The 23,704-nt window shown below is 45.5% G+C and overlaps 1 protein-coding gene across 1 annotated transcript in view; it reads left to right on the forward strand.

Annotated features, from left to right (window-relative positions):
• OPRL1 (opioid related nociceptin receptor 1) overlaps positions 1-6,753 on the forward strand; it is an 86,655-nt gene extending 79,902 nt beyond the window's left edge. Inside the window, exon 3 of the mRNA XM_033914178.1 lies at positions 5,686-6,753. Within this exon, the coding sequence (XP_033770069.1) occupies positions 5,686-6,209 (524 nt within the window). The 3' untranslated portion in view covers positions 6,210-6,753. The remainder of the gene's footprint in view (positions 1-5,685) is intronic.
• The last annotated feature ends 16,951 nt before the right edge of the window (positions 6,754-23,704 follow it).

A 23,704-nucleotide genomic window follows, 5' to 3' on the forward strand; every position in this document is an offset into this window, starting at 1 on the left:
GTGAAGACTGACGAGAAGAACTTGTTTAACCTGTCAGCTACCTCTTTCTCCTCCTTTACCACTCCCTTTCTGTCTCCATCATCCAACGGTTCTACTTCCTCCCTCGCCGGTTGCTTCCCTTTAACATATCTGAAGAACGTTTTGAAGTTTCTTACTTCCTCAGCCAGCCTTTCTTCGTATTCTCTTTTTGCTTTCCTAACCACTCGGTGACATTCTTTTTTGTGTTCCTTCCAGTTCTCCCCGGTTTTTCCATTTTCGGAACGATTTTTTCTTGTCACCTATCGCTTTCTTCACTTCATTTGTTATCCATACCGGGTCTTTTGTTCGATTTTTTTTGCACCCTTTCCTAAACCTAGGGATGTACAGGTTTTGTGCTTCTTGCACCGTGCCCTTGAATAGGGACCAGGCTTTCTCTACGGTCTCCATCCTTTTTGAGCTATTTTTGAGTTTCTTTCTGACCATTGCTCTCATAGCATCGTAGTTCCCTTTCTTGAAGTTGAGCGTTGTCGCTGTGGTTCTCTTCACTTTTGATGTTCCTACTTCTAATTTGTACCGGATCATGTCGTGATCGCTGTTTCCTAGTGGTCCTACTACTTCCACATTCTTTGCGGGCCCCCCTAGCCCGTTGAGGTCGAGAGTGGCATCCCCTCGCGTTGATTCCTTGACAAGCTGTTCCATGAAGCAGTCCCTCACAGCCTCTAGGAATTCTGCTTCCCTTGCACAGTTGGAGTTTCCAATACTCCAGTCTATCCCGGGGTAGTTAAAATCCGCCATTACCATCACACTTCCGCTTTTGCATTCCCGCCTCAATTCTGCTTCCAGTTCTTTATCGTTTGCTTCTGTTTGTCCAGGTGGGCGATAGTACAGTCCCAATTTTATGTCAGCTCCATTTCTTCTTAGTATTTTGACCCATAATGATTCCAATCCTTCCGCCTTTGCTGCCTTATCCATTCCGGTCGAGTGAATGGTGTCCTTTATATATAGTGCTATTCCTCCACCCTTCTTGTGAGTCCTGTCTCTCCTATAGAGTTTGTACCCTGGCAGTACTATATCCCATTTGTTTTCCTCGTTCCACCATGTTTCCGTGATTCCAATGATGTCTAGGTCCTCTTTTTTGGCCGCGACTTCCAGTTCTCCCATTTTGGTCCTTAGGCTCCTTGCATTCGCGTACAAGCAACTTAAGTCCTGGTTTATTCTTTTTCCTGCTGTTTTTCCTTGTGATTTGCTGCTCTTGCTGTCCCCCTCATGAGCTGCCAGCCCCTGAATTCCGTTGCGTTCTTCCTCTTCCTGTGGTGCGTCTTTTTCGTCCTCAACCTGTTTCCTCATTTCCACCTGCTCCTCTAGCTCCTGCCGTTTGCTCATCTTTTTGTTCTCTAGTTTCTCTTGATCCTTGGACCCCTGTAGTTCGTCTTTTGTTTCTTCCCAGCATTTTTCCCTCTCAGTATCTTCATTGGATACTCTTGTCCGAACCGTCGTCGTCAGGTCAACTGTCGGCTTTCCCTTTCTTCTCAGTTTAAAGCCTTCTCTATTCCTTTCCTGATGTTGTTTGCCAGCAGTATCATTCCTGCCGTGCTCAGGTGTAGCCCGTCCCTCCTGAAGAGCTTGTTCTTCCCCCAAAATGTTGTCCAGTTCTTCACAAAGTGGAAACCTTCCTCTTCACACCATCTCCTCAGCTTTGCGTTTATTGCTTGTAGCTTGGACTGCCTCTTCACATCTGCCCTTGGTACTGGCAGGATCTCTGAGAATGCTATCTTCCGTGTCCTCAGCTTCAGTTTCCTTCCCAGGATCTTGAACTGCTCAGTTAGTGTAGTCCTGCTGTAATTTCTTCTGTTGACATCATTGGTTCCAACGTGGATCATCATTGCTGTCTCTTCCGTCTTGGCTCCTTCCAGGATCCTCTCGATTCTGTCGGTGATGTCCTTCGTTCTTGCCCCTGGGAGACATGTCACTAGCCGGTCTTCTCTCCCTCCTGCTACGTGACTGTCCACTTCTCTCAGGATTGAATCTCCCACTATGATTGCAGATTTCCCCTTCTTCAGCATCCTCTTTGGTCTCAAGTCTGTATCCTCAGTGTGGTTCAGTACTTCTCCCTCAGGGTTCTGGTGAGTCTTTGCCTCCTCCGTTTGCTCGATTTTTCCATAAGGTCCTTTATCCTTGGTTTCTGGTCGTTTTTGTCTTCCATCTGTTGGTTCCTGTCCGTGTTGCTGATGGTCCTGTTCCTCCACCCTCCTGTAGGCCTCCTCGATGAATCTCTCGAGCTCCCTTACTTGCTCTTCAATGTGGCTCTCTTTTGTGGGGTCCTCAGTTGTCCTGTACAGTTCTTCCGAGATGCGGAGTCCCTCCAGCTCCTGGACCCTGTCCTGTAGTCTACCGACCTCCTTCCTCAGGCTTTCCAGTTCCTGACACCGACTGCATATGTACGCCTGCCTTCCTGAGGGGAGGTAATCGTACATATGACACTCCGTGCAGTACACTGGGAAGCTCCTCTGGGTTCCTGCTGCTTCCATTTCTCTTTGTAGTCTCTTGGTGTGTGGTGTGCGAAAGTGGTCCCTGCTGTGCAACTGGCTGAAAGAAGAGAGAAAGAAAAAGAAAGATAGAATGAGAGAAGAAAGAAGTACTTGTGACTTACTTTCTAGGTTAATCTGCTGGGTGGCCTGGTGTCCTGGCTCCTTCTACAGCTCCTTCGCAAAGGCGAGCTCACTAAGGTGAGTGCCTTAGCCGCTTGCCTTCGTCACGCGCCGAACGGCGGCATGCCATTGGCTCCTTCCCTTTTAAGAGGGAGTTCAGCGCTGCCTTGCCGACGCGGTGGGGGTGTGCGGAGCTAACTCTCGCCGCTGCCCCGATCTTCCTTCCCTCTCTGCCTCCTGATCACCGCCTCGCTGCTCCTCCTCTTGCCTCCTCTTGCCTGCCCTTAGTCTCCTTCACTCTCCCCTACTCCTCACTGCTCCTCTGCTCCAAGCTCGAGCCGCGTGTGCCTAAGCTCCCCCCCTTTTTAGGGGGAGTTCGGCGCTGCCTTGCCGACGCGGTGGGGGTGGGCGGAGCTAACTCTCGATGCTGCCCCGAGCTTCCTTCCCTCTCTGCCTCCTGATCGCCACCTCGCTGCTCTTCTTCTTGCCTCCTGCCTGCCCTTAGTCTCCTTCACTCTCCCCTACTCCTCGCTGCTCTTCCGCTCCAAGCTTTGCATATCAGCCTGAACTTTTTTTTTAGTTCTTTAATACCATCACCAACAAATACAATCAACACAAGATTACAATGAACATAATGAACAGAAACCCTTCATATGATTCCCTTCAAAGTTCTACGATTGGATGGTTGTTTTTCCAAACATGCACCCACAATATCCACACTCAACCGCAGGTTGTTTCTGCTGTATATTTGCTTGTACCATACATAATTCACTTGTGGTCGACAATATTCACCCCCCCCCCCCATCCACCAACCTCCCTCCTCCCTTTTTCTTCCTCCACACCAATCCAGCTAACCCCTCCCCCTTATAAACCTATTTAAAATAATTGTTTTAATAATTTTTCATGTGCAAAACTGGTGAAATTCTTGTCCTAGGGATAATCATGAATTTTGTAGTGTTCTTCTTTGGGATCAGACAGCTAGCCGTACCCCTATGCAACAAATATATATACAAGTAGTAGCATTCATACCTACTACTGCACTCTGATGCAGGACTGCTGAGAAATTTGCAACTAATAGATACAGGAAGGGAACTGATTCTCCAAGAGCCTATTTCACTCACCAAGATTATTTATTTTACCAGCCAGCAATAGTTCAGGAGGGCAGTGGTAAGAACAGAGCAAGGCCAGCCTTTTGGTGGGTCCCAATTGCAATATAAATATGTGTAACCCCCGTAGTCTAGGTGGCTTTCAGGTGATCTAAGATAGCTGGACAAAAGGCGTGTACACAATTATGCATTGGTTGGGGCCAGGATGAGACCAAGATTTCCCTGGGAGGCCAAGCAAACTCTGTATTAGAGGTCTGCACGGGAATGGGGATCGCAGGAATTCCGCGGGTCCCGAGGGGGTCCCGCAGGAATCCCCCCTAACTCACGGGACTCCCACGGGGATCCCCCTCTGGCCCACAGGACTCCCACGGGGACCCCCCTCTAGCCCACGGGACTCCCACGGGGACCCCCCTGTAGCCAACGGGACTCCCACGGGGATGGAAGGCTTTGGAAGCAGGGTTCGTCCATATAATATAATGGACACATCAGCCTTAGTAAAAAAGGGGGTTTACAAGTTAATTACCTGAACAGAAAACAAAAAAGGGTTCCACTAGAGATTCCACAAGGAAAACAGCAGTGCAAACACAAAAGAAACTGGAATTGATGATCCTGTCAGACGTAATTGCTGCTTTTTATGGGGACGGGTGGGGATGAAGGTAATTCCTTGCGGGGATGGGTGGGGACGGAAAGGATCCTGATGGGGACGGGTGGGGACGGAGTGGATCCTGGCAGGGACGGAGAGGATCCTGGCGGGGATGGGTGGGATTTCTGTCCCCGTGCAACTCTCTACTCTGTATCAGACTTCACACAGTGATGTAGATCCCCGCCAGTTCTTTTGCTGAAACCAGAACCTTTATTATCTTTCAGTTGATGAGGGTACAGCTTCAAATACTTCAAAACTATGTACAGTAGCTTTTCTCCTCTTCTCCAGTTGTACACAAATCACATACAGATTCTCCTTATACTCCTCTTTCCTTAAACCTACTCACTGGATAGGTGAGGACTTGGCTTCCACAGTTCTTTTCAATTGCTGGTATAGATTAAACAGGCATTTTAATTAGTTGGTAACATATATTTTTATAATCCCACAATTGGTGACCCACACAGTTCTGACTGCAAAGAAAGACTAGCAGGGAAGGAAGTTTCAGGTTGGAAATGCTGCTCACTGACTTTTTCCTGCAGGCTGGAGGACAATGCACAGAGGGTGGGAAGAACAGAGAGACCTCTGAGAGTAGTGGTCCCCCTCTGCCCACTCTTCTTTCTCTAGCAGCTGATGTACAAGGGTAAACATTTGCCTTGTGAGCCATTGAATTGGCATATATGAGAAAGTCCCTCTTAAACATAAGAATTGCCTTACTGGGACAGACCAAAATCCATCATGCCCAGTATCCTGTTTCTAACAGTGGCTAACCCAGGTCCCAAGTACCTAGCTAGATCTAGAAATAAGCTGTGGATTTTCCCAAGCTATTTCAATAATGGCCCATGGACTTCTCTTTTAGAAAATTATCCAAACCTTCCTTAAACTCTGCTAAGCTGATTTCACCACATTCTCTGCCAATGAATTCCAGCGTTTAATTACACATTGAGTGAAGAAGTAGCTTCATCACATGCCCCCTAGTCCTAGTATTTTTGGAAATAATAAACAAGTGATTCATATCTACTCTTTCCACTCCACTCAGTATTTTAACATATGGTCCTTAGGCATCTGCCTATTTTGCTTATGCCTTAATTCTGCCCTGAGTAACAACAAAGGACTAGGGACTGATGCATTGAGCATGTTTCTCACTGACACAAAATAGATACCTCTATTTTGTACATCTGGCCCTAACAGGAGACATTCTGGAATGGAAGCTGTGTTGTGCCATTGTTCTTAGAGTGCGGGCCTGTCACTTCAGACCTCTGGGCCTTTCTGTCAGTCTGCATCATTTATCCTGGTTTGTCTTTCTTTCCAGAGATCGAGTGCTTAGTCCAGATCCCTATGCCTGAGGACTACTGGGATCCTGTCTTTGGAATCTGTATCTTTCTCTTTTCTTTTGTCATCCCTGTTCTGATCATCACCATCTGCTACAGTCTGATGATCCGGCGTTTGAAGAATGTGCGAGTCCTGTCGGGCTCCAAGGAGAAAGATCGTAACCTGCGCCGCATCACGCGTCTGGTCCTGGTAGTGGTGGCTGTTTTCATCATCTGCTGGACACCTATCCAAATTTTTGTGTTGGTGCAGTGTCTGGGTGCCAAACCTGATAGTAAGGTCAAGGTAGTAATTTTGCACTTCTGCATTGCCCTGGGCTACACTAACAGCAGCCTGAATCCTGTGCTCTATGCTTTCCTGGATGAGAATTTCAAGGCATGCTTCAAGAAGTTCTGTTTCCCCTCATCCTTCAAGACTGAGCTACAGATGTCTAACCGCATGTGCAGTATTGCTAAAGATGTGGCCTATGCCTGCAAAAACTCTGAGGGGACTAGCAATCCGACATGACTAGGCATGGAACTGCCCATGGTAGGCACTGCCCAACAGAGCTCAAGTAACCCCCATGTAGAGCTCACCCAGATAACGGTTCTCTGACACAGACTTTCTGAAGCTAGGACAGAGTGCAGTGAGCAATACAGCTAACAGAACCTTCCAGCACATGATCACATATAAAGGAAAGCAAGAAAACCTCTGTCTGTCTCTCAAACAACAAGTGGAAGAATAATAGTGATATTTAGCAGCAGCTGATGTTTTAACTGTATGAGGTTTGTGATTTTCCAAAGCCAGAATGGATAGGCAGACTGAATAGGGACCAATGGAGGGTTGCTTGAGGTCAGATCCAATTCCCAGGTACTGCAACTGAATTAGATGGCCCTGGCTGGTTTAAATTGTACCTGTGTTGGCCTCATCTGCACAATGTAAACATACACTCTGGGAGGCAGGAGCAGTGGGGCAGTGAATTTAAGGGGGATGGCAAGGTGTCACTGCTCAAAACTAATCAACGGCCATCTAGAAACAAACTTTCAGGCCCCTTTGAAGGGGTTGATCAGAACTTGAGGAACAGAACCGCATGTACCGCAGACATCATTGTCCCCTCTGCATTTGCAAGTTCGCTTTCTCTTCTCAGTGCTGCTGTCATAATCACATATGGTGCGTGGAAATGCCAAGCTCGACTAATGTCTCCCAGAGGATTCGTAGAGCAAACAGTTACAGAAAATTGCAAGAGTTTGAATCTGATGCTAGAGGCTACTCTTTCCCCTTGTAAGGATTTTGCATGGTTGGGTGGTGAACTTTGATTGTTAAACACTGCAGTAGCTATGCATTATTATCTAGAAGCCGTCATCTACATCACCAGGCTGGCTGATGCCCCTTCTTCCTTTTATTTTGCAGATAGCACCCCCTTGAGAAGCTGAATCTTTTGTGTTTTCTTTTTGAATACCTACAATATTCCTTTTCAAAGAACTTACACATGTGAGATTCATTGCTGAAAGTCACTCTCCTTTTGGGGACTCTTTTATGCTACAGTATGGTTACTTCTTGCATGCTTGGGGTTAACAGTAACCCTCTGACCTTGTCTATGTATCAGTTTGGCAGTCCTTTGCTGAGTGAAAATCTGGCTTCTTTTCGCCTATATCAGGTTGTAATTTAGAAAAGCAAACTACCAAGCAATAAAAGAAACCCAGGGGTACTTCGGGGATGTAACACTTCCTTGTTAAATGTAAACAAGGATGGGAGAGTGTTGTGGAAGCACTGCATTCTGGGTATACTTGGCTGTGAAAATCTCTGAGCCAGGTGATTAACCAGGTGGAATTTTACATATTATTTTTACAAGGGTCTATCAGCTGAAAAAAATGTGTTGTAAAATCAATCTCTCAACACAGTTCTGCCGCTGAAAAAAAAAAGTCTTACCCCTATAAGGCACACCCCTAGCAGCATTAGAGGACTTCCATATTAGACTAAGGAAGGATTCAGATTCTTAACATTTGATATACCATGGGTAGGAATACCATCTCAGTGGTTCACAATAATACATAGCTATAAATGTATAAAGGGCTCTGATTGGCTGTAAAGACAGAGGTTATGCACATTGACTTGTTGGCACAAATCCAAAGAAACATTGTCAAGATTTAATTCTGTTCACATACTGTTGTTTGTCTATCTGTCTCTCACTTTTCCTTTCCCCTCTTGCAATTTTGTGCTTCAATATGTGTACCTTGTTTATTAATAATTTCAAATCTGTAACTTCAAAGAAATAGTTTGGTGTGTGGGTGTGAGTCTGTATAGGGTTTATAAGGAAAATGGGTGACATGTGTGAATGTGGAAGCTCCCTGGAATAGAGAATGACACGAGGATAAATTTGCCCCCTTCCCCCGCAGGAACTCAATTTCCCTGCCCCATCCCGGCGAGTTTTGTCGCTGCTCCTGCCCCATTCCTGTAAGCTTTGCCTTAACCGCAGAAGCATCGAATGCTTACGATTTTAAAGTGTTTGAGGCTTGTGCAGACGAGGACAGAGCTTGCAGGAATGAGGCAAGGACAGGAAAAGAACTCGCTAGGATGGGACGGGGAAAAAGTTGTCCCCGTGTCATTCTCTACTCTGGAATCCAGGATGTACATGAAAAGACCAGTTCTGAACTCTGTAGAGAGTTAAAGCACAAGGGGAAGAGTGGGAGTGCAAAGAGTTAAATCACAAGGGAAAGGGTAGTATGTTTATTAAAAGATTTGTTATACCGCCCAATCATACTTCTAGGTGGTTTACATCCAATGAAAATGAAAAAAAAAATAAAATTGCACAAACACAACATTATAGACATCAATACTACCGAGGTAGTAATGAAACAAGTATTTTAACATAGACTAAGCTCAAACAATAGGAAAGGGTAAAAACTACAATTAAAAAAAAAGAATAAGAGGGAGGGGAAAATACGTGGTCCTGCGAAAGTGTGAAACCTAGGGGCCTCTTCTATTAGCAGTTTCTAGCACAGGGAGCCGCATTGAATGGCCTGCGCTGTTCCCGACACTCATAGAATTCATATGAGCGTCGGGAGCAGCACGGGCCTTTCAGCGCAGCTCTCTGCGCTAAAAACTGCTAGCACAGTTTAATAGAAGAGGGGGCTAGAGTTAATGTATGTACTGGGAAAGTATACAACAGTTGAAGCGCCATTCATATTTCCAGGGAGGAGAAAGAAAAAAGACTTTAAGACTTTAAGTAAAGTCCCAAAATGGTGGTAAACCACAGATGTCATCAAAGATGGAAATTGATGTGCACAGCTGGACATGAACGTATCTGTAATAAATGCACACATGGCGAGTAATACGTGAAAATGCACAGAGGGAGCTTTCTGAATACAGCAGCAGTTCTAAGCAAGTCAAGGTGTTAGGCAGAAGGTACTGGTGTGTGAAATGTCCAAAGAATAAGGCTTTCAGTGATTTTAGAAGTCCTATTGCAAATGATTACACAACAAGCTGCTCACTCTTGATGAAGGAGAAAGGTGAGGAATGACTTCAGAAAGCTTGATTTTCCAGAGGACATAATTTAGATTAAGTTAATCTGAACATGTTTAATCCATTTAACCATAAGCTCAAGGCAGAGTTCAAAGGATCATATATCACACAAATAGAATAAATCTACAACCATCCAGCAGTTCACAAGATATCATACAATTTAACAGCAACTACAAATATTACAGATAAACTATATTCCTCAATCTTAAAACAAGTAACTTTCCACTCTCCAGTCATCCACTTAGTTATTTTTTTGAAAATAAAACATCAACTATTGCCAGTTCCATAGTATTATTCTGATGCCCAAACTTTTAAGCCTCAATGAAATAAAGCATATGATTCCTGCTTCCAAAGCTCTGGAGACAGTAAATTCCATAATTCTAGTTCCTCCCACTAAGGATCTAAAACAGGGGCTCTCAACCCAGTGCTTGGAACGCACTCAGCCAGTCAGCATCCAGAGCTTCTAGGCTTGACCACTTACCTTTATGTGGGCTACTGTTGATGACATCAGTGTAGGGGCAGAGACACAGACAGACAAGTTTCATAACTCTTGATGAGATGATAATCCCATTCACAGAAAAGGTGGAATCCCTCCCTGGCTCAGGAGAAATGTGCCCAGGACTCTGAAGGTTTCTTGCCTTGTACACTCTATGACCATCATTCACCTTTGTGTTTGCTGTAACATTTCTTTGACTCGATCTCCTGCATCCCTAGAACTACGGATCTGATTTGGAGGCTCATTTTCTCATGTTCCCTGCTGGCTAACCAGGAAGGATTGGGTTAGGCAGCAGAGAAGCTCTACTATGATTTGATTGTTTCAGCCTCATTCTCCTGTCTCCTGCATGTTGTCTTGGAAAGAAGAACCAAATGCAACTATAACAGGCTGTTGCTTGCTAAATGAGATATGCTGCATTAGCCCACTGAAGGAGAAGACATTGCGATCGGGAAGGGGGAAGTGTGAGTGCACTGAGGTTGGGGTTGGAATAGAGCAGTGGTCTCAACTCGTGGCCCGGGGACCACATGCGACCCTCCAGGTACTATTTTGCGGCCCGCAGTCTGTACTAGTACTGCCCGCTCTTTGCAGCGTCCTCCAACTTCCCCCCTGGCTTCCAGCTCTTACCTTCAGATAATTACAGTAGCATGCAGAGAGGATTGCCAGTGCTGTAGCGATACTCAGCATCATGTTCCCTCTGCTGCGATCCTGCCCCTGACGTTAGAGGAGGAGCAGGACCGTGGCAGAGGGAACATGCGGAGGCCAATGGCAGCCTGCAAGGAATGTTACAGCACCGGCGATCCTCTCTGCAGGCATGATAATTAGCTGAAACTAAGACCGGGAGGCCAGGGAAGAAGCTGGAGGACGCTGCAAAAAAGGGGGGAACATGCAGGCCTTTGGGGGGAAGATTTATAAACTATAAAATTGTCATTTCTTTAATAAGACATTAACTTTTTTTCCTGCGGCCCTCCAAGTACCTACAAATCCAAAATGTGGCCCCGCAAAGGATTTGAGTTTGAGACCACTGGAATAGAGGGATGACTGCTGAGATCAACTCTAGTGGAGATGGAGAAACAGAGAGAGAATGTGTATGTGCAAGACAGAGCATTGGAGGGACTGGACGAGAGAAGCTTACCATGCTCCTTCTGCTAATCCATGCTAAATCTCAGGGCAACCATAAATCATAAGCTCCTGGTTTACCTATATGTGCTACTGACAGGTTCTCATCAGCCCACTGTTGGTAAAATGATTTAATGTCATTTTCAAAACAGAAAGATATCTAAAAAAACAACATAAAGTGGCACTTGGATGACTTAATCGCCAAAACATCGAAGTGCCAATTTTAAACACTGACTTTTTAGATGTCTTGCAGCTCATTTGCTCTCCAGTACATCTAAATCTTAAGGGGGCGTGTTTTGAATGGGATTAGGGTGGCTTTAGGACTCGGGCCCTGAACTTGGATGTCCTGCAGGGACAATGAAAACTTTTAAAGATGTTCAGGGTGTCATTTAGACATTCGGGGTTAGACCTTTTTTTAAAAAAGCTCAAAAAGGGCCATAAAGGTACCCAAACTAAACAGATGACCCCTGGATGCATGAAGGCATGACCCCCCACACTCTCTCCCAGTGGTCACTGACCCACTTCCACCATCCCCAAAGATGTGAAAGAAACAGTACATACCAGCCTCTATGACAGCTGCAGATATTATGGGAAATCCTAGTAGAGCAGCAAGCAGTTGTCTGGAGTAGCCTGATGGGCAGTGTAGAGAACCATACAGAGGGGATCCTGGTCCATATCCTACCCCACCCACTACATTTATGGTGGAAAGAATGAGCCTACCAAATCTCACCCAAAATGTACTGTACTGTCATATAAGTAACACCTGCATCTATAAGGGCTATTGGGGTGATAGAAAGGTGGGTATAGTAGGTTTGGGGGAAGTTTTGGAAGGCTCACTATACACTATAAGGAGGTTATGGTTAAGTGTGTACCTTCACAGTAGTACTCAATAATATCTTACTCAAGGGTATATCAAGGGGCTCTCAATTTAAAACAGGGATATGGGACAAACTCGGCTACATAGGGGGAATTTCCTTGAAAAAGCATCGCGAAACATAGTTTTATGTCGGAACTAACATCCCCCCGCCGGCTTGATACATGAGATAAGTATTAACTTAACATAATATAAGAACATAAGCAATGCCTCCGCTGGGTCAGACCTGAGGTCCATCGTGCCCAGCAGTCTGCTCACGCGGCGGCCCAACAGGTCCAGGACCTGTGCAGTAATCCTCTATCTATACCCCTCTATCCCCTTTTCCAACAGGAAATTGTCCAATCCTTTCTTGAACCCCCAGTACCGTACTCTGCCCTATTACGCCCTCTGGAAGCGCATTCCAGGTGTCCACCACACGTTGGGTAAAGAAAAACTTCCTAGCATTCGTTTTGAATCTGTCCCCTTTCAACTTTTCCGAATGCCCTCTTGTTCTTTAATTTTTCGAAGGTTTGAAGAATCTATCCCTCTCCACTCTCTCTATTCCCTTCATGATCTTGTAAGCCTCTATCATATCCCCTCTAAGTCTCCTCTTCTCCAGGGAAAAGAGTCCCAGTTTCTCCAATCTCTCAGCGTATGAAAGGTTTTCCATACCTTTTATCAGACATATTGCTCTCCTCTGAACCCTCTCGAGTATCGCCATATCCTTCTTAAGGTAAGGCGACCAATACTGGATGCAGAACTACAGATGCGGACGCACCATTGCCCGATACAACGGCAGGATAACTTCTTTCGTTCTGGTAGTAATACCCTTCTTGATTATACCTAGCATTCTATTCGCTCTCTTAGCGGCCGCTGCGCACTGTGCCGTCGGCTTCATTGCCATGTCCACCATTAGCCCCGAGTCCCTTTCTTGGGTACTCTCATTCAATAACATCCCTCCCATCGTATAGCTGTACCGCAGGTTTCTGCTTCCCACATGTAGTACTTTACATTTCTCAACATTGAACTTCATCTGCCATCTCGTCACCCATTCCCTTAGTTTGTTCAAGTCCCTTTGTAATTCTTCGCAGTCCTCTTTAGTCCGAGCTCCACTAAATAGTTTGGTATCGTCTGCAAATTTTATTATCTCACACTTCGTCCCTGTTTCCAGATCATTTATAAATATATTAAATAGCAGCGGTCTGAGCACTGAGCCTTGCGGAACACCACTCGTAACCCTTCTCCAGTCCGAGTAGTGGCCCTTCACTCCTACCCTGGCATTCTTTATGTGAAGTTCACAGCAATGCCTCCCTATGGGCCTCACTGCTCTGTTGGCATGTTTGTGTGGCCAGTCCATTAAAATGCTGGCCCTCCTTTTTCCAAATAGGTTTGTTTTGGACATCTTGTATTTGGATATTTTGATTTTTGAAAATGGCCAAAAAAGATAGAAATCCTAAAGGCCAGAATGTCTAGTTGGGCCATTTTCATTTAAAAAAAAAAAAAAAAGATAGATGTCTTGTGGTTTTGAAAATGTTCATCTACCCATCCCAACTTTTGGATGTTCTTACAGAAACATGCAAAGTGGGGCTTAGACATCCTATTGAAAATGCCCTTCCACATCTCTAGTGCTGAAACTTAGATTCTGTGAGACAACTTTAGTCAGGGGTCAGGAGCTGTGTCTCAGGGCATAAAGTGACAGAAACTGGCAGAACAAGTGCATCTGCACAAAATAGTCATAGTCAAATATATTTGATATACTGTTTATATAATTCAGTTCAAAATAGTGTCTGTAGAAACCTGGCAGACTGTAAGTAAAAATCATTCTGGTTCTCTTTCATCCACTAAGAGTAGCAAAGTCATCATCCATCACAGAAAGAGCCCAGATTTAAAAGCTAACTTCACTGGAAGTGGTTCATGGTCCATGAAGATATTCATAGGTCAGCATTCCCATCAGAACTGGATCTGCTGTATACCCTTCACTAACCTGTGTATCTTCTCTTTGTGTTATGTGTAGGAAAAATATCAGTGCTCCAGTGCCTTGTAGCACAGGTTGTCTTCTCAGATTTGTGAAATCAAAATGTTACTTTTCTGTAAACATACTATTCAAAAAAGATAGAAGTCCAAAAGACAGCATAAACCAGCACTTGGACATCTTACTAGTCAAAAACGTCCAAGTGGACATTCTCAAAACAGACTTTCTAGATGTGTTTCTGGTTGTTTTGTCTCCAGTACGTCCAAATCTTAAGAGGGAATGTTAGAGGTATGTTTTGGGCGGACACTCGACACACATAATCAAACCTTTAAAAAAAAGGTCCTGGACTTTTGGAGCTAGATCTGTTTTAAAACATCTAAATGCTAATAAGGTGCCCAAACTGATAAGATGACCCCTAACTCCCTCATTTGTCACTGACCCCTTCCAACCACCCATAGATATTTTAAAAATCAGTACATTCTAGCCTGTATTATGAGGGGGTGCTGAAAAATTCTCAACCTAAGCAGCTTCAGATGTTAACAGAGACATTTGAGCTGAGAGAGCACTCTGGCTACTGCAGTGAATTTTATATTAAAGGTTCCAGGTACAGATGTCACTTTAACTTGTCTCTATTGTATGGCGAGCCCTCCAAAACTTACTGTACCTACATTAAGATGACACCTGCAGGCATAAGGGCCATTGTTGTGGTGTACAGGTGGGTAAAGTAAAAGCTCCTTTTACGAAGCTGCGGTAGCGGCTTTAACGCAAGTGACTTTTTATCACGCGCTAACCCCCGCGCTAGCCAGAAAACTACCACCTGCTCAAGAGGAGGCGGTAGCGGCTAGCGCGGCCAGCGTTAAACCGCTAATGCGCTTTCGTAAAAGGAGCCCTAAGTTTTAGATGGGTTTTGGAAGGTTCACCATACAATAGAAGTAAGTTAAAGTGACCTCTGTACCTGGGACTTTTAATATGACATTCTCTGCAGTAATCCTTTTGTGCTGAGGAATGCTCATCTATTTGTGAACAGTTTCCTACGAATAACAGCCGCATGAACGTTTGTTGCTTTTGTGCGTTTTTCATGTGGACTTCTTTATATTTGAGAATGGCCAAAAATTATAGATGTGCTAAAGACCAAAACATAGGTCATTCTCAAAAAAAAAAAAAAAAGATAGACGTCTTTCTGTTTTGAGAATAGATGTGCTCTCTATTGAATTTCTGGATTACTTTCCCAAAATTTCCAAACTCAGACTTAGATGATCTATCAAAAATGCCCCTCCAAACCTCTATTTATCCCCACCTCCCTGATTACTGGTATAATTTCAAACACAATTACAAGTGCTTGATATGAGTATAGTAAAGGCCTGCAAGTGGTATATATGTTCATAAGCCAAAGGTCTGTAATAGGCCACAAATTCCATGTGTGTCCTACTTGTAATCTTGAAAAACAAAGGCAAAAACTGCAGTGATGATCTACAAGATGCCATGTCTTTAATAAGCAATTATAAAATACTAGTGTTTAAGCCTGTTACATTAATGGGTGCTAGTAAAGCCTCCTTCCCTTACATGTCCCCTATTTTCAGCCCCAGCTCCAGCTCCAAACCCAGTTTTATCCTCCCATCTTTTCCCTTTCAGCCCCAGCCCCCTTTTCTCACCAGCAGCATTTCCCTCCCCACTCTACTTCCCTGTGCAGTAGCAGCAGAAGCATACCCTACCCCTCCATTTTACTGTGCAGCAGCAGCAGCATTTCCCTCCCCCAACCCACTTCCCTGTGCAGCAGCACCTCTTCCGTGCTCCCCCTGTCCCTCTTCCCTGCTCCCCCTGTCCAGTAGCACCTCTTATGTACTCCCCCTGTCCCTCTTCCCTGCTCCCCCTGTCCAGCAGCACCTCTTCCCTGCTCCCCCTGTCCCTCTTCTTTGCTCCCCCGGTCCAGCAACACCTCTTCCCTGCTCCCCTGGTCCAGCAGCACCTCTTCCCTGCTCCCCTGGTCCAGCAGCACCTCTTCGCTGCTCCCCCTCACTGCCTTCCAGACTTTGTCCCACCCCTACCTTCCGAAGCCAGATTGTCTGCCTGCCATCCCCTTGTGCAGTAGAACTCTCTCCCCCCCTTCCCTGCTCCCTGGTCCCTCTTCACATATTTGTAAAATGGCCTAAAACAGAAGTCTGCCATATTGCATTGCTGTTACAAAATGATTTGCAGTGGATCTTTGTACCTGCCTGCCAGCCATCCCCCTGTGCAGTAGAACCCTCTCCCCCGCCACTATTGCCGCCGTGCAGCCGATCCCACTGACCCTCCCACCGCGAGACGACCATCAAACCTAATGGCTCCAGCAGTGGCCACATCACAGTAAAGACGCTGCTTCACGGCCTTCCCATGCTCTGATTTCCTTTGTTGGCTTCTCTGATGATGTCATCAGAAACACGGCAGAGGAAATCAGAGCATGGGAAGGCCACGAAGCAGCGTCTGCCGCTGCTGGAGCCAGGAGGTTGTGCGTCTAGCGGTGGGAGGGTCAATGGGGGTTCCTGTGCACTGGGAAAGGGTGCACAGGGGGAGGGGGCGATGACGGCGGCAATCTTACAGTTAGGGAGGGAGGGAGTTGACGCGCGCATTCGCACTCTTGCCTGCCGTGGACTTATAGATCATGGAAAATGGAAAACGGAAGCACGCAGGTAAGAGTGTGCATGCGCGCTTAGAGTTTTAGTATTATAAAATATGAATATAATCATAAAACAGGTTGTATCCAAAAGGATTGATGAACCTGGACCCGACATACTCCGTGTTTCGAAGAAACACTCCTTCCTCAGGGGTCCTATAATGTTTCTTATTGTGACAGGGAAGCTCCTGTCACAGTTAAAAAGACTGCTAGCCCAGTAAAAAGTACTGCCTTTAAACCTGCAATCCCTAAAATAAAGCCTGTACACCCTGTTAAAAGCTCTAGTTCAGTACAGCCAGAGAGATGATAGAAAAGGCAAGTGATGTCACAGCCAGGAATTCAGGCAGGGAGGGCACAGAAAACAGAGCCTATCCCCTATTACTCCTTTCCCAGAGCTAGGGAGAAACATGAGATCAACCCAGAAGGGGGTGGAGTTAGCCACCGAGTTCTTCAGTCACGTAAGCCTCAAGTAGGAAGACTGCAGGGAGATCAGGAGACCACAGCTGATCCCAATTGGAGAGGCAGAGCACCACACCAGGAGGGCAGTTTCCAAACTTCTCCTATCCACCAGGAAAGAGGTTTTCATGGGGCCAGCCAGCAAGGAAAGAAAGCCTGACTCCAGGGAGGTACAGTAACTTTCCAATTAAGCCTTGGGGTGAAGGGCTGGAAACATAGAAACATAGAACATGATGGCAGAAAAGGGCCATGGCCCATCTAGTCTGCCCACACTAATGGCCCACCCCCTAACTACCTCCATGAAGAGATCCCACATGCCAATCCCATCTTTTCTTAAAATCTGGCACGCTGCTGGCCTCAATTACCTGTTGTGGAAGATTATTCCAGCGATCAACCACCCTTTCGATGAAGAAATATTTTCGCCATGAAATTTCCCACCCCTGATTTTCAACGGATGCCCTCTTGTTGCCGTGGGTCCTTTAAGGAAAAAGAGATCCTCTTCCACCTCGATATGGCCTGTGACATATTTGAATGTCTCGATGAAGAAAACTGTTCTGAAAAGCTCCCAAGTACTCAGAGAGGGGGATGGGAGGTAAAGCAGGAAGTGGAGGACCTCATGGAAACCTCCAGTCCCAGGGATACAGCATGGGACATGTACAGTGAAACTGACCAAGAAGAAAGTGTGTTGGAGGAGGACATGGACATATGATTGAGCGGTGTATGGCTGTTTTTTTCCTCCCAGTAATGAGACAAGTTTCTGCCAAAGAAACCTGAGCTAGAGTAAGGCTGCAGGTAGTGGTAAGGCAGCAGTACAGTGGTTCTTTAAACCTCATTCCACCAAGTCCCCAAAGGACTAAAGCTAAAGAACGATAGGGGGCATATCTGGTGGGTCTGAAGACCTTGGTAAAGGGAGGCTTGTTCCACACAGCCTGCAAGGCAGGGCTGTGAGCATCCTTAAAAGGGGACAAAGTGTTGGAGAGGGAAACAGAGGCAGAGAAAACGTTTTTTTTTTCTCTGACTGGAACAACATTTGAAAGGAGGGCTGGCACTTGCAGTGCTTAGCCATGCTGTCAAGAACTGTGGCTAATAGAAGCCAGCTACCCTAAGAAGAGAGAATATTGGACATAGGAGGGACTGAAAAGCATATTTGATTTTGATTTATCCTTTTTGTGGACAAGGACTGTCCAGTCCCTGGACTGAGGCACAGAGAAAGTGCACTGGACTTAAGTGGGAAGGAACTGCATAATCAATGCCTAGGAGAAGCAATTGTTTATTTTGGGAGTTTTTTCTTTTGCCTTAATAAACCTGGTTAAGTTTTGGTTAAGAAATCCAGTGTCTGGGTTTTCCTTCCACCCGCCATATAAAAGGCGCATAAATAAATCTTACCTATGGTCCGAGCCAGGTTTGCCCACTCACCTGGGGCCTAGCCCGGCCACAATTTACAAAAAAATCCTGATGGATAACAACTGGAATCAGCAGTAAACAGCTGAGCAAACTGTAAAAGCTCCTACGTAGTCGGGTTCGGGTTCATCAATCCTTTGGATACAAACTGTTTTATGATTATATTCATATTTTATGATTGCTTATTAAAGATTTGGCATCTTGTACATCATCACTGCAGTTTTTGCCTTTGTTTTTCGATTTGATATTTTACTGCAGTTTTGTTGGATTCTTTGTTTGTTGTTGTCCTACTTGTAACCTTCCATTCTGTATTTCAAGTCAAAAGCAGATGTTTAGATCAAGACTTCCAGGGGAATGTTATGAGAAAATATAGGAGAGGAGTAGTGTAGGACTACATAGAATGCATCAAGATAGACCAAGGGTGTCCAATCTTTTGGCTTCCCTGGGCCGCATTGGCCGAAAAAAAATTTTCTGGGGCCGCACAAACACTAACACTAGCAGATGAGCCAAAAAAAGGTTGAGCAGGTCCCAAATTTGCAGTCACTAATATAGAAGATGTATGTATCTAATAATAAACCTTCATTAAAGGGACACTGTGGAGAGGAACCCAAAAAAGCAGTAATACTTACCCTGACTGAGTGATCCTCCATATGCACTGCTGACAGTGGGAACAGCCACAGGCTTCCACATCCCCACTCTGATGAGCAGGGATGCACGCTCCTGGTTCTTCTATTACAGCTACGGTGAGCTTCTTCAGCGGTGAGCCTCATCAGAGCGGGGTGCTGAATCAGCTGTCAGGAGCGCATGTGGAGGGTCATTTAATCAGGGTAAATATTACTGCTTTTTTGGGCCTCCCACTTTGAGCTTAGGCTCCCTCAAAATGAACATCTCCCCTGTTGTAGCTAGTAGGGATCCCCAAGCCTCACCAACTGACAGCCACCTCCTCCCCCTCCAACTTCCTAAGTTCTGCAGCTGGCAGCAATATTGTAGAGCTGCTGCCTTCCCTCCTCCCTGCCCCCCCTTTGGCTTTCATGCATGCATGAAAGCAGTGGCAGCTTGAGGATATTGCCATTGGCTGCAAAGCTTGGAGATTTTGAGTTGCCAGAGTGGAGGAAGATGTCTTCAGTTGGCAGGGCTTGGGAATCCCCACTAGCTCAACTATTGCACTCAGGCAAGGAGAAACTTTGGTGCCCATCCACTAATTTTGGGCTTGTCCCTCCCCCAAATCAGCTCTATATGACCAAGCCACTGAATACAAAAATAATTGTGATGCACATATCCCAAAGCTAACATATTCCAGTTAATAAATTCAAAATAAAACCATTTTTTCTACCTTGTTGATTGGATGTTTTGTTTTTCCATCATCTTGGTCCCAGTTTCTCTTTCTGTTTTTTCTCTATCTTCAACTAATTCTCTTTCCAGTGTCTGCCGTCCATTTTTTTCTCCTCTTCTCTCGTTCCATTTCCTTCTTATGTCTGTCTCCAACGTATTGATTTTTCCCTTTCAGCTTTCTTAACTTTTTCTTTTCTGCCTCTGTCTACTCAAATCTTGCCTTCTTTCTCACCCTTCTTCTTTTTAAATGTTCAGCTATCTCTCAATTCTCCATCTTGTCTGTCTCTAGCTCTCCCAATTTCCATCTCACTCCTTTCCCAGCCTCCTATTCCCTTCTATCTACTCCCCATTACCTCATTTCTACCACTGTACTCACTGCTCTCTCACTCATCTTGTCATCTCCATTTTGACCTCATCCACATGGCTCACCACTTTCAGAATCCCCCTCCCTCTCTCCACTGGTCAGGCTATAATGCCATCCCTTTCTTTCCATCCCCTAGCATCATCTTATCCCAGCTCTCTTCCCTCTTGCCCTCCCATGGTTCCATCTCTCCTCCTCTATCTCCATGGTCCAACAATTTGCTCCCTCTCTTTTCTGTTTTTCTTCTTTCCTACCCCTTGATGCTGAACAATGAAATGGAGGAAAGAAAGAGAAAGATGCTGCATCTCTCTGCCTTCCATCCACAGGCCTAACATTTCTCCCTCCCTCCCATCCCCAGATCCAACTTCTCTCCCTTTCCCTTCCCAACTGTCCCCCATCCCATCTCTCCCTCTGCCTGCCTGCCTCTCTTCTCCAGGTCCACCATTTCTTTCTTTCTCTTCGCAACAGTTCTCCCTTCAAGTATCTCTTTTCCTCTTCCTCCACACTACCCCAGGTCTAACTTCTCTCCCTTCTGACCATTGCCTACCATCTCTCTCTGTCCTCTATTTCTGGTCCCATAAGCTCTCCCCCCACATCCAATCTGGCACTTCTTTTAATACTCTCCCACCCAAAAAAACCCCACATCTCTGAACAAATCCCCCTTGCTTTAATCATCTTATCCTCCCTCTCTTCTTTCTAGACAGCATCTGTCCTCTCTCTGTCTTCCATGCAGCATCAGCCCCTTCCATCCACTGTCTACCCTCTCTCTCTGCCCCTTCCATTTCTCTCTCTGCTCTTTCCCCGTTCCATATCATATCTTCCCTCTTTCTATGCTCCTTCCATAAACTGTCTATCCTGTGCCCCTTCTCTTCTCTCCTTTGTATATGATTCATTTCAGCTTCACCCCCTCTCCATTTTTCTGTCTCCACCCCTCCCCTATGCTCTGACATCTCTTTCTTCTCCTTTCCTTCCCTCCCCCCATGCCCTGGTACCTCCTCTCTGGCACCTCTTCTCCCTCTGGTCTGGCATTTGTCTCCTTAGTTTCTCTTCCCTCCCCCCATGCCCTGGCATCTCTCCTCTCCTTCCAAATCCCCCTTCCCCTCCATTATTTGGCATCCCCTCTTATTCCTTTCTCTCCTTCCTTCCTTTCCCCTGGCCTGGCATCTGTCTCCTTCCCTTCCCTCCCCTCCCATGCCCTGGCATCTCTCTCTCCCATGGACTTGACATCTCTCATTCGTCTCCCTTTTCCTCCTCCATCCTTCCATCTCTCTCCCCAATTGAGTGCAGCAGCAGCAGCATTTCTCTTTCCCCTTCCCTTCCCCATCCAGAAGCAGCATTTCTCCCCCCCTCAAACACCCATCAGCAGCGCAGCATTCACCCCCAAATTACCCCTCATGGCCAAGTGAAGCATTTGCTAAATACTGCTGATCCCTTACCCGTTCTCCAGCAGGGTCATGCAGAGACCTGGGTTGTTGGCCTTGTCAATGGAGTAGTGCTGTAGGTTCCACGTGGCCACGCACAGCAAGGGTCGGCACTTGTGCACACCGGGGAAGGGCTCGATGGGCGCACATGCCACATGCAGCTGCCCTGGCCCGGCTCACCCCCAGCAGGGTCATCAGCTCCTCAGTGGCCGTGTTGATGTTCAGTCACTATGAGCTCCCCAGGATCTGGCTGAAGTTACAGGAGGCACTGAACTTGCAGCTATTGGAGCAAAAGCCCTGCCTACAGCGTTTGCTCAAAGCCGCGGGCAGTGTCTTCCATGCGCCTCCTGCGGCTGATCTGGAAGCGTTCCCTCTGATGTTGCAATGTCAGAGGGAACACTTCCGGGTCAGCCGCAAGAGGCACATAGGATCCGCTGCTCGCGGCTTTAAGCAAACGCTGCAGCAAGACGGAGGAGGGAGCCGGCAGAGGAAAACACCGCATCGTGAGTGGGGCCACACAGAATTCTTCACAGAGCCGCATACGGCCCATGGGCCGCGGGTTGGACACCCCTGAGATAGATCTTAGGGGGGACAGAAAGAAAGAGACTTCAGGACTATGGAGAAGCATGGCTGGAGACCACATGGAGAGCAATGACAAACATTGTAAGGGGATTTAGAAATTGACTGGCTAATATTTAAACCTATTTATTCAGAAAGAAGATTTTCAGTGATATTAGCTGGATTATGTTACTGAAATTCATTTCAGACCATGCCAGAATCATTCGGATAGCACCAGGGCAGTTGAGTGCAGTGAGGGTGGTTCTGTCAGTTATCTTGTTAGTAATGAGATACAGCTCACTAACCAGAATAACTACCCAGATAAAGTATGGACAGGAAAAAGACTATTTAATTTCACCCAGTTAGCTTTTTGGATGTTGGTTGTTTATTGCTGGTATCCAGAGATTGCTGACTAATGGCCCTGAATATGGATATTCAGTGGTGGCCACTATCCAGATTCTATTAATGAATATTGAACATCTGGATTTAATTCAGCCACAGTAGCTAGCATTAAAAAAATGTGAGTGCCCCAGCTTAATATCGGACAGCCTGTATTTAAAATGGTACAATCACAATAGAGATTAATTTATTTAAGCATCGGGCCACAGTGTCCTAGTTAAGTTTGCTGTGGTGAGGGGAAGAGGAAAGATAGCGGTAGTGTGAGGAGTCAGGAAGGACGCTGTAAGAGCCTACTGTGTCTGCTTTCCTCAACAAAATATACCTCATTTTTCCAATGCCACTTCCAAAAAGGAAAGGGGTGGTCAGGGCCATTTCTTCGCCGACGATGGACCGTTTTTTCTCAGCCCTCCCAGGAACTGCTCAATCCGGAGTAGAGAGTCCGGCACTGGGCAGAGACGAGAGGGAGTCGTTCGCCCTTTCGGGCACTGAAATATCTTTATCTCCTTCAGCTTCCCTTCACCCTCCGTGTCCAGTGATCGCTGAGGCATTGAGGCAGGAGACACGCAATCTCAGAAGTGGAGACGCAGGGTCTCCCGGCAGGGACACGATGTCCTCGGCAGAATGACTGATGTCTGCAAACAAAAATGAAAAATTTTCACCCTCTTCCACAGAGGTATCTTTGAATAGCATCTGGCTTCTTTTTCAGCGGATGGAGAGCAAAATGGGAAAATCAACGGAAGAGGTAACCAAAATACCAGATAAATTAGACTCCTTAACAAAAACTGTGGAATTAATGAAATTGGAATTTACAGCCCAAGCTAAGCAAATGCAGGATGATATACAGCATTTGCAACAGTTTAAGATAGCCTCAGTTAAAGATAACACTTTAATACATAGAAAACTGGAACAATTTGAAAATTTCAACAGATTAAACCTCCGTATTTTAAATTTTCCACAAATTCCAGGAACGCTGCCTCTAGATATATTGATAAGATATTTGATTGAAAATTTACAAATTTCTTCAAATTGCATTCCTTCAATAAATAAGATTTATTATTTACCAAATAAAAAGATTCCTGGAACAGAAGGAGAAAAAGGAAAAGAAAGAGGAAAAAAGAACAATGAAATAGACTTTGCCAATGTAACTGCTCTTCTTGAACAAACGCTCTTAGTATCATTTGTATTTGAGCAAGATGTTAACATGATTCTGAAATTGTATTTCAAAAATTCCCCAAAATTATTTGGCCAACAGAAAATATGGATTTATCCAGATGTCGCTAAGACCACTCAAGAATGAAGGAAAAAATTTATTTCTATGCATCAAGAGACTATTAAATTAGGAGCCACGTTTCTTTTGGCATATTCCTGCAAATGTTTAGTTAGGTATTTAGGAGTCAAATACACCTTTTTCTCTCCAAAACATCTGAGGGAGTTTTTAGATGTTAAGAAGATCATCAAAGAATGTTGAAAAAGGGATAGTAGAAGT

Source organism: Geotrypetes seraphini, chromosome 11, assembly GCF_902459505.1.
Source record: "Geotrypetes seraphini chromosome 11, aGeoSer1.1, whole genome shotgun sequence".
Taxonomy (NCBI): domain Eukaryota; kingdom Metazoa; phylum Chordata; class Amphibia; order Gymnophiona; family Dermophiidae; genus Geotrypetes; species Geotrypetes seraphini.